Source organism: Hippopotamus amphibius, chromosome 5 (assembly GCF_030028045.1).
Source record: "Hippopotamus amphibius kiboko isolate mHipAmp2 chromosome 5, mHipAmp2.hap2, whole genome shotgun sequence".
Classification (NCBI taxonomy): domain Eukaryota; kingdom Metazoa; phylum Chordata; class Mammalia; order Artiodactyla; family Hippopotamidae; genus Hippopotamus; species Hippopotamus amphibius.
In genome coordinates this window covers 77,160,746-77,175,473 of record NC_080190.1, presented here as the reverse complement: position 1 = coordinate 77,175,473, position 14,728 = coordinate 77,160,746, and the positions used below count along the sequence as shown (strand labels likewise).

The 14,728-nt window shown below is 56.8% G+C and overlaps 1 protein-coding gene across 1 annotated transcript in view; it reads left to right on the top strand.

Moving 5' to 3' along the window:
• The window catches only part of RET (ret proto-oncogene), a 52,331-nt gene that overhangs the window by 20,411 nt on the left and 17,192 nt on the right, over nucleotides 1–14,728 (top strand). Inside the window, exons 2-8 of the mRNA XM_057736920.1 lie at nucleotides 2,428–2,691; nucleotides 4,607–4,894; nucleotides 7,105–7,346; nucleotides 8,609–8,804; nucleotides 10,080–10,279; nucleotides 12,369–12,627; nucleotides 13,370–13,495. Coding sequence (XP_057592903.1) covers nucleotides 2,428–2,691; nucleotides 4,607–4,894; nucleotides 7,105–7,346; nucleotides 8,609–8,804; nucleotides 10,080–10,279; nucleotides 12,369–12,627; nucleotides 13,370–13,495 — 1,575 coding nt within the window. The remainder of the gene's footprint in view (nucleotides 1–2,427; nucleotides 2,692–4,606; nucleotides 4,895–7,104; nucleotides 7,347–8,608; nucleotides 8,805–10,079; nucleotides 10,280–12,368; nucleotides 12,628–13,369; nucleotides 13,496–14,728) is intronic.

Sequence of the window (14,728 nt, the reverse complement as noted above, 5' to 3'; positions counted from 1 at the left end):
TCCCCCAGGAGACTGCAGGGCAGGAAGGCCGCAGTACAGAGCCTGGCTCAGGGCACTGGGCTGGCTTCTTGGAGGTCCAGCTGCCCTTCCCTGTGCCACAACCGCAGAGGCCCAGTAACTCTCGGTCCCACTCCAGGGACAGTGCTCCTAGGGAGCAGCTTTCTGAAGGTCTAGTTGGTCAGCACCACGTGTGTGGGCCCCTTCGCTCCATCTCTGTCTTTAGGGTGGGGTCTGCAGGGCCAGGCCTTTGACTCTGGCCAGAGCATCTCTCTCTTCCTTCCCGTTCCTCTCCCTCTTTCTCCTGACCCCCCTTTCTCTTTCCTCTCCTTCCCTCTCTCTCCCTGTTTCTCTCCTACTGTCTCCCTCTCCCCCTTGCTCCATGGTCCAGGCCTGTCCGGGCGGGCAGGACCAAATTCACGCTTCCTCCCAAGTTGGCATTTCCAGCCTGGCTGCCTTTGAGGTCATCCTTGGGAAACCTTCCACAGTGCAAGCAGCCTTCTAGTTTTCTTACTGTTTTACCACTTTGGAATCTAAAAGGTCTGATCTGTTCTCTTCACCTGACTCCCCTTGACACTCGAAGGTTTCCCACACTCGCGTGTCCTCAAGGACCCAGGCAGCCCCAGGGTGTCCTCCACTGGTGCACAGTGGGCAGGCTACTCACCCTGGTGGCTGCAAGGGAAGCTGGCTGTAGGTGGAAACAAACAAAGTGAACAGAGACATCAGCTACACACGAGTGCCGTGTTTCTCATGTTTGCTTTGTGCGTTGGTATTTTTTGTGCTTTGTAGAATGTATTTGCAAGTTTTTAATGGTTTTTAAGCACTACTTGTCCCTTTATTCATCCTTTTAAAATTTCTTAGTATTTTTTAAAACCTTTTATGATGAAGAATGTTGAACATACACAAAGTCAGCAGAGTTAGTAGGATGGAGTCTCCCGTGGGCTCACCCAGCGTGGCTGTGGTCAGCATCCACCTTCCTTGTGGCATTCATAGCTCTACCCACAGCCCCTTGGTGATCGGCTTTTTAGGCAAAGTTTACATAGGTTAAAATGCACAAATCTTGACTGTACACTGTTGACAAATGGATGTGCCCATGTGACCCACACCCCTATCAGGATATGAAACCTTTACGTCCCCCAGCACGTGCCTCCTGCCCTTCCCAGTCTGTTGCCTCCTCTCCCCCCACCTCACCCCCCCCCGCCCCGCAACAGGTAGCCAGTCTGATTTCTGTCACCTGAAATCAGTCTGGGGACTTCCCTGGCAGTCCAGTGGTTGAGACGCCACGCTTCCACTGCAGGAGGCACGGGTACGATCCCTGGTCGGGGAACTAAGATCCCACGTGCTGTGCAGCGTGCCCCCCCCAAAAAAAATTAAAAAATAAAAGTCAGTCTGGAACCGTGCCATGTGATTCTTTTGTGCTGCTCCTTCTACTTGGCGGGATGTCTGGGAGATCTGTCCAGGCTGCCGTGTGTATCAGTGGTCCTGTCCTGGCTAAGTAGGGGGCTGTGATGTGATGGGCCACCATTTGCTTATCTCCTTACCCACTGGAGCCTATCTGGGCTCTTTCCAGTCCTTGGCTCTGTGAATCACCCCAGCATTTGTGAATAAGTCATTTGATGGACATCTGTTTTCATTTCTCTCGGATAAATGGAGTGGAATTTCTGGGTCATATGGCAGGAGTGTGTTTGACTTTAGATAAAGATTGTTCCTTATAAAGTGCTGTATTCATCTTTGGTGACTCCTGCCTGCCCTGCTTGTCTGGCAGCGTCTTGTGCACTTGAAAACTCTGGCTCCAGGTGATTTGTCCAGAAGCCTGGGTGAACTCCCAGCTGAGTGGTTCACCTGCTTATCAAACCTGGGTAATCAAAAACGATTTTGCAACTGTTTTAAGCTGCCTCACTTCCTCCTTTCTCTGTTTGAAAGCAGTGTATTTTCAGCTAGTGTTTATACAGATAATTGTGTGTTGATGTTCTTAGGACTACAGATGAGAAAGACCTACTAAGATCAGAATTTTAAATGAGTGACGTTTTCTTTTTTGGTTCACAAAGAATCTATTATTAAAATGTGAAATGGAAGGGTGGGATGAACTGGGAGATTGGGATTGACATATATACACTACTGATACTATGTATAAAATAGATAACTGATGAGAGCCTTGTGTATAGAACAAGGAACTCAACTCAGTGCTCTGTGGTGACCTAAATGGGAAGGAAATCCAAAAAGGAGGGGATATATGTATACATGCAGCTGATTCACTTTGCTGTACAGCAGAAACTAACACAACATTGTAAAGCAACTATACTCCAGTTTTTTTTAAAAATATGAAATAAAGCCCCTGGGGAACGCCGGTCTGCCTGGGAGGCCTGCTCTGGGCTCTGTCATAACCATCATCACCTCTCCCTCCCTCACATGCTTCCCTGCTTCCTGCAGCCCCGCTGGGACTCTACTTCTCAAGGGATGCTTACTGGGAGAAGCTGTATGTGGACCAGCCGGCTGGCACACCCCTGCTCTACGTCCACGCCCTGCGAGACGTCCCCGAGGAGGTGCCCAGCTTCCGCCTGGGCCAGCACCTCTACGGCGCCTACCGCACACGGCTGCACGACAATGACTGGGTCCGCATCCAGGAGGACACGGGGCTTCTCTACCTCAACCAGAGCCTGGACCATAGCTCCTGGGAGAAGCTCAGCATCCGCAGTAAGGGAGCAGCCCTGACCCCACCCCCCTCCCCACCCCCTGGCCCATGCCTTATCCTCCCAGAGCGCACATCACACCAAGGATGTCTTCCCCTGTGACTCCTGCTGTGTAAGAGTGGAGGGAGTGAGATGACGCTGGTCTGCCTCTGTGTCCAGCCAGTGAGGGAGCTAGGATGAGCTTGGGGACCACTGATGACCCTTTGGCCTTCGAGGCTGTTCAGACTTTGGAGAACCCATGTGAAGGATTTGGGTGCTCTCTTCATGCGGGATCCAGATGCCTTTTCCAGTTGGGTTAACAAGGATTTGGGGTTGTGAGAGAGGAGTTAAGAGGAGAAAAATCCCAAGATCTTGATTTAGCAAATGGTCTGCAACTTGCTGGAGAAGCAGCAATTCCCACGGAAAGCCCATTTTTCCCATCAGCAGCATGCTGACCTTGACACCTGGTGGGGACTTGAGCCTGGTGCCAGGGAGGAAAGTGGAACAGGAGGAAGGCCTGGCTAATTCCTCAGAACAGGGGTCTGAGCTGGAGTGAAGGCCACGCGTGACCCTAGTACTTGCGAGCAGGGGGACTCGTGGAGCAGAGTTTTGCCTTGTGGCACCAAACGGTGTTCACATACCCAGTGGCTCCCTGCTCTGAGTGCCTTCTCCAGAGACATGGCCTCCCTGGACCCCTTACGCCAGCCCTGAGCTCCGCTGTGCGCTGAGAGGCAGGCCGTGTACCTGTGAACGCAGAGTGGGCGGTCCTGCCTGGCAGGGGTAGAATGACTGTACCCATCTGCCAAGTGAAGCCAGGTTCCCCAAGTAAAGATGCGCCCCACCCCAGGGCACCCCAGCCGGCTCCTGGAAGAGGTAGCAGCTGAGATAGGTCTTGGTTCTGCACACACTTAGTTGCCGTCATCTGCATCTCAGACCCCCATTGGGGAACGTGAAGAACCAGGGTCACTGGGGTGGAGACCAGAGTGGAATTTGCTGAGGGTCTGAGTCTCATAGAAGGCCTGTTCTGTTCGTGATTGGAGAGCGGCCCCATGTAGCTGTCGGGTCCAGTTAGGAGAGAAATCAGTAATTTGAACAGGGGAGGTCTGTATAGAGAATTATTAACCACAGCAGGAGACTGAAGCAATAGAGGACAGGCTAGTAAGAAGCACAGAGAACTAATGAATATGAAAGGAGCAGGTGGGAGGGGCAGCTGCTTTGCTAGGGCTGAGATAGAGGGCCCGGGAAGAGCCCCCCACCCCAGCTGAGATCCAGACCAGTGGGAGGGGGAGTTACTGTGGCCCCTTCATGCTGGAACCTGCTGGACGCCCCCCTCTAGGTGCTGGGGCAGTCTGTGTCTCTGCAGATGGTGAAGCTGCCGGGCGGGGTGGTTTCCCTGGCGGTTCGGTGGTTAGGACTCTCACTGCTGAGGGCCCGGGTTGAGTCCCTGGTTGGGGAACTAAGATCCCACAAGCGGCATGGCCAAAAATAGAGTAGAATAGGATAAAGTAAATGGAGCTGTTTTTAAAAATTTTTAAAGAAAAAAGAAAAAAAGAAACTGCCTGGAGGAGGGGGCCCCTCATGGGGCAAGAGCTGGCCCTGGGGAAGCGCTCCACCTGGTATTAGACCCAGGCTCAAGGCACCTCCCTGAGGAAGCGTGTTGGAGGTGAGACCTGAATAACAAGAGAGGGGGGGCCTGTGAGGCACCCCCAGGCTGAGAGAGCAGACCCGCAGGGCCCTGAGGCAGCCAGAGCCCAGGTCCAGGGCAGTAGGGGGCAAGCGGGAGGTGGGGCTGGGGCAGAGAGCCCAGTGGAGCCCTGTGGCCCTCCGGTGAGGCCTGGGCTTCAGGCCAGCCCCGAGCTCCTGCCCCTCCCCGTTCTGTTTCCCACCTCTGGGCGGGTGTGCCTGACGCCCTGCGGGCCTGACATCGTCTCTCTCTGCAGATGGCGGCTTCCCGCTGCTCACCGTCTACCTCCAGGTCTTCCTGTGGCCCACGTCCCTTCGCGAGGGCGAGTGCCAGTGGCCGGGCTGTGCCCGAGTGTACTTCTCCGTCATCAACGCCTCGTTCCCAGCTTGTGGTGCCCTCAAACCTCGGGAGCTCTGCTTCCCCGAGACAGGCCTCTCCTTCCGCATTCGGGAGAACCGGCCTCCGGGCACCTTCCACCAATTCCGCCTGCTGCCCGTGCAGTTCCTCTGCCCCGACGTCAACGTGGCCTACAGGCTCCTGGGAGGTGAGTGCCGGCCGCGAGGAGCCTTCCTCAGGAGTGCCGGGCACGGCGCTGCTGTCCCTCTACATGAGCCGTCCAGTTTACTCTGCGTCACCCCATCATCCGTTCATTCAGAGGTCCGCGAATGTCTTGTGTATGCCTGCCTCGGGCCAGGCATGGTTCTAGGGACCAAGGATGAGACAGCGAACAAATCAGGCCCAAATCCCATCTGCCCAGCGCTTCCATTCCCATGGGAGATGGAAACCATACACGTGCTAAGGAAACGGGGTAGCCTCTGAAGGGACCAGGTGGGAAGTAAAGCTGAGAGGGCGTGGAGTGGTGGAGACCCCTGTCTCAAATCAGGTGGCTGGGAGAGGGGACACTGGAGCAAATGTGGGAGAGTGCCAGGCAAGCAGGGCAAGCCCCTGTGAGAGCACCGAGGTGGGAGCCCGTGTAGCTGGAGTACCGTGAACCACGGGGGAGGGCGGAGGCTGCTGAGGGCAGAGAAGTTCCAAGGGAGGAGGCAGGGCTTCCCGGTGAGGGACTGGGGAGCCATGGAAGGTGTTTGAGGGGGGTCATTGACAGGACATAACTTACCTTTAAGAGATTAGTCTGGCTGTTGTATTAGAAGTGATGTGGGGTGGGTGGTTTAGGGGGAAGCAGGGAAACAAATTAGGAGGCAGGAGAAATCCTTGAGCGAGAGGATAAGGACTGGGGTGAGGGTGGAACCTTTGGGCAACAAGAAGCCAGGCAGGTTCTGAGCGTGTTTGGAAGGAAGATCCAGCAGGATTACCTGGCGAATTGGATGTGGGGTGTTGAAAGATTCACACAGGGGCCAAGCATGGTTCCAGGATTCTGCCTGAGCCGCTGCAAGGACAGTGGACCTTGCCCTCAAGATGGCCCCAGGGAGGCCGAGAGCTCAGATGTGGGTGAAGGGGGAGGGAACTGGATCTCAGTGGAGATGAGAGAAGGCAGCTAAGCAGCCGTGCTTGAGGTGCCGTTAAACCATTTAAGGGCGAGGACCTGGGACTCAGAAGGGACACTTACCAGCTGGACTGCTAGCAAGTAGAGCCTAGGTTCACACCCGGTTGATGGCACACACACAGCAGTAATGTTGAAGACAGTCTCAGTAGCGTCAGGAAAGTAGGCACCCGCACTTGCCCAGCATCCTTTCATTTTTCCTGCAGCGGAGACAGATGTCTGCGTAAAATTGCCGACAGTGTATGGTTTAGCATGCTGCCCATTTTTGCTTTAAAAAAGTGGTTTTTTGTAAACAATAGTGGGAGACGTGTGATTCACATGTAATGCGTGGCTCTGATGTGATTTCCCACCGAGTGGAGTTGACAGCCCTCCCATGGTTGTCAGTGTTGACCTTCAAGCCTTCAGCATTTCCCCTTTTCTGGGTCATTTCTGGAGGATGAATTCCAGGACAGGCTTGGATTGAAGAGCGTGTTGTTACCGATCCTCCCCTCACCAGGCTGTGGTGAGTCACTGAATGTACAGCAGTGTCTGGTGAGGAACAGATGCTTTAGCCTTCATTATCTCTGGTGAGGAAACTGAGGCACAGAGAGACAGAACCACCAGCCTCTAGCCACACAGCCAGAAGCTGTATAGGACAGGGATTCAAACCAGGTAGTCAGAAATATTTGTGTGTTAACATACAACCACACCAAATGTCTACCGTGTTTGTTTCCAAGTGGTGGAATTGTGGCTTTATTTCTCACATTCTCTAAAATGAGCACATATTGCTTTCATAATTTAAAAAAAGAAAAAAAAAAAAACAACAACAACACAATTCCTAACATTTTTTTTCAAAACCCAGCAAACACTAGGAGCTGAATCTCTGGGCCTGCAGCCTGGCTGAGCGGATGCCAGCCCTCCCCACAGTGGAGGCAGGGGGCGTGAAGGGGTGTGCCCAGCCCACCTAGGTGATCAGGGTGAGGACCAGATGCAGGCCTCCTGGTCCCGCTGTTCCCCATCAGCACCAGCGCAGGCTGCAGCCGCAGTGAAGCTCAGGGCACCGTCTTCACTGCAAACTGTGTGTGGAGCCCTGTGCCCCACCATGACGCTGAGGAGGAGTGCAGGGCCGGGGGCCGGCATGCATCCCAGCTCTGTCCACAGGGCCTCCTCCCAAGCCGCTGCTCCCCATGGGTCCCTGAGGAAGGCAGGAAGGCAGCTCGCCCTTTCCTCGGCCCGGGGGTCATCCCAGGGTTCCTGGTCTGCTTGGTGCGCAGGTGAGAGTCTGCCCTTCCGCTGCGCTCCGGACAGCCTGGAGGTGAGCACGCGCTGGGCCCTGGACCGCGAGCAGCGGGAGAAGTATGAGCTGGTGGCCGCGTGCACGGTGCGCGTGGGCGCGCGCGAGGAGGAGGTGATGGTGCCCTTTCCCGTGACCGTGTACGACGAGGACGACTCTGCGCCCACCTTCCTCGGCGGCATTGACACCGCCAGTGCCGTGGTGGAGTTCAAGCGGAAGGAGGTGCCTGTCCGTTTGTCTGGTGCTTGTTTGGTGTCTATCGTTTCTCTGTTCGGTGTCTAGATCCCTCCATCCGCCATTTATTCCTTGGTCTGTTCAGCTGTCCGTCTAGCCATCCAGACATGTGGCTGACCATCCGTCTAGCTATTCGTCTTTCATTTGTCCATCAGTCTGTCTGTCGGGGTTTTCTGTCGGCGTCCGGGACAGCTGAGGAGGAGAGAGGAGGCCAGCCCCGCCAGCACCCAGCTGACCCCTGCCTTGCGAGGCCGGGGGCCCCTGGGTGTCCAGCCTGTGTCTGACGCGGCGGGTGAGGCTCCAGGGCTCACATCGGAGGGGCACACCTGTGCTGCTGCGTAGCGGGGAGTGCTGTGCCGAGGAGGGGGAGAGGACGTCTGCTGGGAGGCTGTTCCCTTCCTCGGGCAGTCAGCCCCTCAAGGGCCATTGATGTCAGGGAGTGTACCCGGAGTGGGGGAAGACAAGGCTCTCCCTGCATCGCCCCGCCCATCCCGGCCCCCACCCTTCTCTGGTCCACGCAAGTGGAGCGTGACTGCCACCTGCTGGGCCTCACGCCGTCCTGCAGCTGGCAGGCCGGCCAGAGCAATGGGAGGGTGGGGGCATAGTATGTTGTCATTGCCTGCTTCTCTGGGTACCCCAGGAGCAGGTTTGGTGGATGGGCCCGTGAGAGGAAAGCACATAGCTTAGGGAGATGTCTCATGAGCATGGCAGGGCCAGCTGGTGGTGACAGGTGACATTGGGGAGCTTGGTTAGCAGTGAAAGCAGAGATGCCCTGTGACTTTGCTCAGAACCTTCCTCATGACTCTCTCCAGCCTAGTGTACGGAAGATGCTTGGAGGAGAGCATTCTGGTGGATACCTGGGCTTGGATCCCAGGTCTGCTATTCGTCACTATATGACACTTAGCTAACTCCTCCACCTTGTGGGGCTCAGCTTCCTCAGAGGGGAGTGGGAGTGCTCACTCTGCTCTGTAGGGACCTGGATGAGGTCTTCAGCAGAGCACCAGGACATCCGCTCCATTCTTATGGGAAGTCTGTAGGTGCCTATCACACCTGTTGCACAGGTGAGGTGCAGTGGCCCAGGAATGGTGACGGGCAGGGTGACAAGGGGCCCCCTGGGAACTTGAACCCAGGTCCGTCTGTCCCTAGAGCCAGCTCTGACGCACACACCTGTGGGGTCCACCTGTGGGGCACACACCTCCCCGTGGTCTCTGGCTTTAGGGGCCCTGACTGGCACCCCCTGTTCTCTGCAGGGCACTGTTGTGGCCACACTGCGCGTCTTCGATGCAGATGTTGTGCCAGCATCTGGGGAGCTCTTGAGACGGTACACAAGCACGCTGCTCTCCGGGGACGCCTGGGTCCTCCAGACCTTCCGCGTGGAGCACTCGCCCAACGAGACCTTGGCCCAGGCCAACGGCAGCTTTGTGCGGGCAACCATGCATGACTACAGTAAGAGGGGACAGGTGTGGCCTGGCTGGGCCCCCTGGGAACCGGCAGCCCACCCTCCTGGGGCAGTGCAGCACCCTGCACACACAGACGCCGGTCCTGGCCCTCTGAGCCCCAGACAGCCGCCCCTTCCCCCACCCCACCCCCCAGCCTTTGTTTCTGCTGGGCTTGCCTGGGCCACCTTGGTGGGTGTTCACAGGCTGTTCTCTCCCCCTGAACTGCCTGGAGGCCGACCCTGGCAGGACCCAGCACACTTCCCCACGCTGACCACGCCGGGGCTCCCCGCAACGTGTCTGTCATGAGGCCTTCCTCTAGCCCCTGGCACCTGCTTTGCCACCTCCCCTGTGCCCGAGTGCCCAGGGGTTATTGCCCCTGCCCCAGCAGCAACTCTCTACTAACAGGGGTTGATGTACCATAGCAGCTCTGTGCCCTAGAGTCGCAGGGTTCTGAGATGATTGTCCTGTTTGGCTTCTGGAATGCACCCACCCTCAGGGCTGAGCTGCAGGTGCCTGCTGTGCTGCCCTGCAGGATGGGGCATCCTCATCAGCTGCCAGGCCTCCCTCCCCTGCCCTCCTGCCCATGTTTTCTAAGATCACCTTTCTTGAACTTGCATCCTTGTTTGGGGGCCCAGGATCCGCTGGGGAATCCAGGATCACTGGTGCCTTTACCCTTTCCTGCCTGGCCTGATCCTATTTGTTTCTCATCCTCCCCTCCCCCATCAAGCCTCTGAAGGCCTCTGTCCTGTGCAAGGGAAGATGTCATCCTTGCCCCTGCACACTCACTCTGTGCGCCAGAGCCACCCTCCCCGTTTTTGTCTTCACTAAACTAGAACCTGAGCCTTGGCACATGGCAGGTGCTCAGAAATGTGGAAGCTCCTGGGTGCTGGAGGCCTGTGGAATCCAAGGGTCCACAGGAAGCTGCTGCTGTCGAGAGAGGTTCTCAGGGGCCAGCATAGTCTTCCCAGGGCCTTGGTGGTGGCCAGTTTTTACCATGTGTGTTCCTACCTCACACACACACTCACACACACAGACACACACACACACATACTCGGGATACCTCCCAGCAGAGAATGGTCTTCTGGGCTCTTAGCTCAGCACAGAGACTCACTTTTAAATAGTAGTTTTGCCTCAGTGCCTCTTGCCAGGTCTGTTGTCTGTGCACCATGTGGGTGGAAGTACTTGTTTGCACACGTGTGCAGGGAGGAGGCGTGCAGTGGGCGTGGGGCAGTGGTCTCCACCTGCAGGGCCCCGCCTGTCATCACTGTGCCCCTGCCCGCAGAGCTGGTTCTCAACCGGAGCCTCCCCATCTCGGAGAGCCGGGCCGTGCAGCTGGCCGTGCTGGTCAACGACTCGGACTTCCAGGGCCCGGGGGAGGGCGTCCTCCTGCTCCACTTCAATGTGTCTGTGCTGCCCATCAGCCTGCGCCTGCCCGGCGCCTACTCCTTCACCGTGAGCAGGCGGGCCCGTCGCTTCGCCCAGGTAAGCCCCCGGCCTGCAGCCTGCCTGGCGGGGGGGGGGGGGGGGGAGGGGCCTGGGACCCTCCAGGGTGAGGTGCTCCGTTTAGCAGATTTCAAGCAGGGTTGGGGTACGCTACACCACTTCCTTGAGCTAAGGAGTACACAGAGTGGCCCCCGGGGAGACGCGGACATAGAGCCAGGGAGGCTGGGGCCTTGGAAGAGTTGTGAGCAGGGCTGGCGGGCTTTGTGGACCCCTCTTCTTTGCCCTCTCCCTTGGCATCTTTAAAACATGTTTTGCACTGGTGCAACAGCAGCGTCAGGTAAATCCGTATAGGCTGACTTGGAAAGACGTTCCTGGTGAATTCAGTGAATAAATGTTTTGCATAAATATTGGTCTCAGGTTGGCTCTGTATGTTCAAAACTAAGTCCTCATTGCTGGGAATTTGCAAGGGTGCAAATGCAGGCAGCAGTTGACAGTGGCGCCCTCTGCAGGGAAAGACAAGAAGCGCTTCTACTTTTTATTTTTCTGCATGAATGTTTGCTAGAGCTTACTTTGCATGTGTCTTTGGAAGTTAATGCTTAGAAGTGGAAAAAATAAAAGCAATAAGTGTTTGTCAAAGGAGATAGGGGATAGACAGGAGTGATCTCTTTTTCTCATATTAGCCAGTGTTTAACATTTTGGTGCAGTTCCTGCTAGAATGTTTTTCTTAAGAACTTTTTGAAGTTTACTTGTGGTTACAGCAAGCATATGACCTAACATACTGCATTCTCCTGGTGGAGCAGCTCTGGCCACATCCTCTTTAGAATGTCGCTTTTAGGACCATCTCCTACTTTTCAGTGGTTTTGCCAGTTTCTGTGGTTGGTTCCTGTGCCTCCTCCACTCCTGACAGCCACTTGGGGCCAGCAAACGAAGAACCCCACCCTTGGACACATCCAGGCTCACTGACCTGCCCCCCAACCCTGGGCCTTTCCTGGAGGCAGGAGTCAAGGGTGGTGGGAAGTGACAACGCAGAGGGGCCTGAGGGGTGTCCACGGGGGCTGAGCGGGAGCAGGCATTGCTGGACGCGGGTCACCAGTGCTCCGGCAGACTCAGGGGGGCCCAGGGACCCGAGTCCCAGCCCAGCCTCAGACTCACTGTGGTCTCTCACAGGCTCCCCAGTTTTTATGATTATAAATTGAGGGTGGCGAAGCTCACTGGAGAGAGTGAAAGTGAGCCCTCCTTGTACAGGGAGGTGCTCGGAGCCCAGGGGTGGTTTTGTTGTGGTGTCAGATGTGGGCTTGAAGCAGCCTGGCTCTGCCTCAGGCCTGAGTAGGGCTAAGCAAGGGCCTGGTGTGTGACTGCAGGCAGGGCCCTGTCCCAATCCCTACCAGGCCCCTAGCCCTCAGCCTTGACTCGGCAGAGCATCTGATTTCAAGCCACTGCAACCCCAACTCTGACTTGAGTGGCTGAGGGGTAAAAAGGAGAGTTCAGCTGACCAGCTCCAGGCCCCAGTGACTGTAGCTGCCAGGCTAGCATCCCTGGGAGAAGCATGCCTTCTCTCCCACGGGTTCCAGCCCAAGTCCCAGGAAGGCCCTCTGGGTCCCATGTGGGACAAACAACCACGCTGTGTGAATTGTGGCCCAGGTGCCATGCTGTGACTCACCAGGCTGGTGACCTGGCCAGGGCGTGGACCCTGCCAGCCACCTGCACTGAGGATGGGAACTGGTGGTCCCCAGAGCAGAACTGGCCTGGCCAGAAGAGAGGGAGGTGTGGAGGAGGCACCCGGGCTACCTTTGTGCCTGAGCGAGTGAGTGAGCGAGGGAGGGGCGAGCCGGGCAAGCCAGCCCCTCCCTGGAGGGCCAGCCCCTGAACCAAACCCCAGTGCCCCATGCTCTTGCACCTCCAGCTCCAAGGATCAAGGGTGGATGGTGGTCTCACGGTCTGGGCAGGGCCAGGCCAGGCAGGCGATGCCCTGCAGGTTCCGGGGGCGTGGAGGATAGGGAGGTCGGGAGCTACCATCCTGGGCTGAGTAGGAAACTGTCCTGGGACTCCGGCCACCGGGGAGCCCCTCCAGCCACCCTCACAGGCAGTTGAGCCACCCAGCTAAGGATTCCCTCTGTCCCACGCCTAGATTGGGAAAGTCTGTGTGGAAAACTGCCAGGAGTTCAGCGGCATCCACGTGCAGTACAAGCTGCAGCTCTCCAGCGCCAACTGCAGTGCCCTGGGGATGGTCACCTCGGCCGAGGACACCACGGGGACCCTGTTTGTGAACGACTCGGAGGCCCTGCGGCGGCCCGAGTGCACCCAACTCCAGTACACAGTGGTGGCCGTCGAACGGCCGAGCCGCCGGCAAGCCCAGGCCCCGCTGCTCGTCACCGCGGAGGGGACGTGTGAGTGCCGGGGCTGCGGGGAGGGTCGGGGTGGACGGGCCACGGTGCAGCCACAGGAGGGGCCCGGTCCTGCTCCCGCTCACCAACGGGTGGCTTCCCGGAGCCGGGCCCTCCTTCCCTGTGAGATGAGAAGACGGTGCACCCTGCACGGCTGAGCTAGAAGGACAACAGAGGGAAAGTGTGAAACAGTTTAGCCCCGGCTGACAGCACTGGAGGCGGTCACTGCTGCCCATCCCCTCTGTCGGCACGCCCTGCCTGTGCGCTTGCTTTAGGGCTGCCAGATGCAGTAGAGGAGCCTGGTTAAGTGAGAATTTCAGGTAAACAGCAAGCAATTTTTTTTTAGTGTACGTTCGACTCGTGCAACATTTGCAGGGTCTCTTAGAAGACAAACTTCCAAGTATGTCACCATGATCATTAGGGATGTGCTTACACAAAGCAGGTGTTCACTGTTACCTGAAGTTGAGGTTTAACTGGGCGTCCTGTGTGTCGCTGGCCGAGTCTGGCCCCCTCGCACCCTCCCTCCATGCTTACCTGAGCCCAGTCGCTGCCCCCGCTCTGTGACTGGTGCCGTCCCCTTCCCCAGCAGCCGCCTCACTGCCCTCGGGCCCCGGTCCTTAGTTACTGCCTCCCCACTGGGCTCAGCCCGTGCGGACAGCTCAGCCAGTGCTGCCCGCATCTGTGGGTGCTGGCTGGACCCTGGGCCCAGGCTGGCCCCCTGTGACCTGCCTTCTGCCACCCCCAGATGTGGCTGAGGAGCCAGGCTGCCCCCTGTCCTGCGCGGTCAGTAAGAGGCGGCCCGAGTGTGAGGAATGCGGCGGCCTGGGCTCTCTGACGGGCAGGTGCGAGTGGAGGCAGGGAGACAGCAAAGGTAGGCCCCGTGCAGAGCCGGGAGATTCGGGGCGGTGGGGGGGGGGGGGCGGTGATGGCTGGGTGGAAATGGGGCCTGTGCAGGCCCTGCCCACCCTGAGTCTGTCCCCCAGCACCTTGTCCCCTGCTGTGACTCCTGACGCCAGCAGAGGGTGGACAAGAGGGTAGGGCGGCACGAGGACGTTCAGCTGTTTATCGCTGTGGGGTCAGAGGTGCCTGAGGCTGGCAGGGTCTGGGCCAAAGCTGGGATGTGTGTGTGTTCATTTTATTCTGAAGTCCTGTACATATATTTGTTCCTAAACCAGATGGGAACTGGCACCTGTGTGTCCGTTTCTCCACCCATATACACATAAATACATGTGCAGTTGTGAATATATTCACCCAATGCTGTCATTATTTTTTAACTTTTTATTTTACACTGGAGCATAGTTGATGAACAATGTCATGTTCATTTTAGGTGCGTAGTAATAGTCATTCAGTTATACAATTACATGTGTCTGTTTGTTTTCAAATTCTTTTCCCACTTAGGTTGTTATATAATACTGAGCAGTGTTCCCTGTGTTGTACAGTAGGTCCTTGTTGGTTATCTATTTAAATTATAGCAATGTGTCCATGTCCATCCCAAACTCCCTATCTCTCCTCCCCACCCTTCCCCCTATTCACCCACTGCTTTTGGACACAAGTTCACAGACCCTTTTCAAAGATTTCTTGGTGGTATTACTAGGCATCCAAAAGATAGATGAGTGTAAGGTAGGCTACACTATTCACATCATTCGATGTTGGCTTTAGTTCATAAAAACATAAACCTTAAAAAAAATTCAAAATATCCAAAATGGTCTTCAGACAGGCTCTACCTGGGAGGTCCCAGCCCAGGAAGTGTGGCCCCAGGCAGGAGAGGCCTGAGCCGGCTTGGGCATGGGCAGAGGGTGGCTGCAAGCCACACCCACCAGTGTGAGGGTCTCACTCATGGTGCAGCCTGGAGAGGATCCCAGCCTTGTCTGGTCTCGTCTGGCCTCCTTGATGTGAGCCCTGGGACCGCCCACCTCCTCCAGCCCTCACTGCCTGGGCTGCCCTGTGCACCCAAGACCCCCAGGCGCTCCTCAGGGATGCCGCTGCTGGTGGGGCTGCGTGTGTGGTTTTTCTCTGCTCAGACCTCTGTTTGCTCCTCCTTGTGGGGGTGCAGGGTTGGCCTGGGAGGCCCTGGGGTGCGGCCCTCCGGACTCTGGCAGTCTGA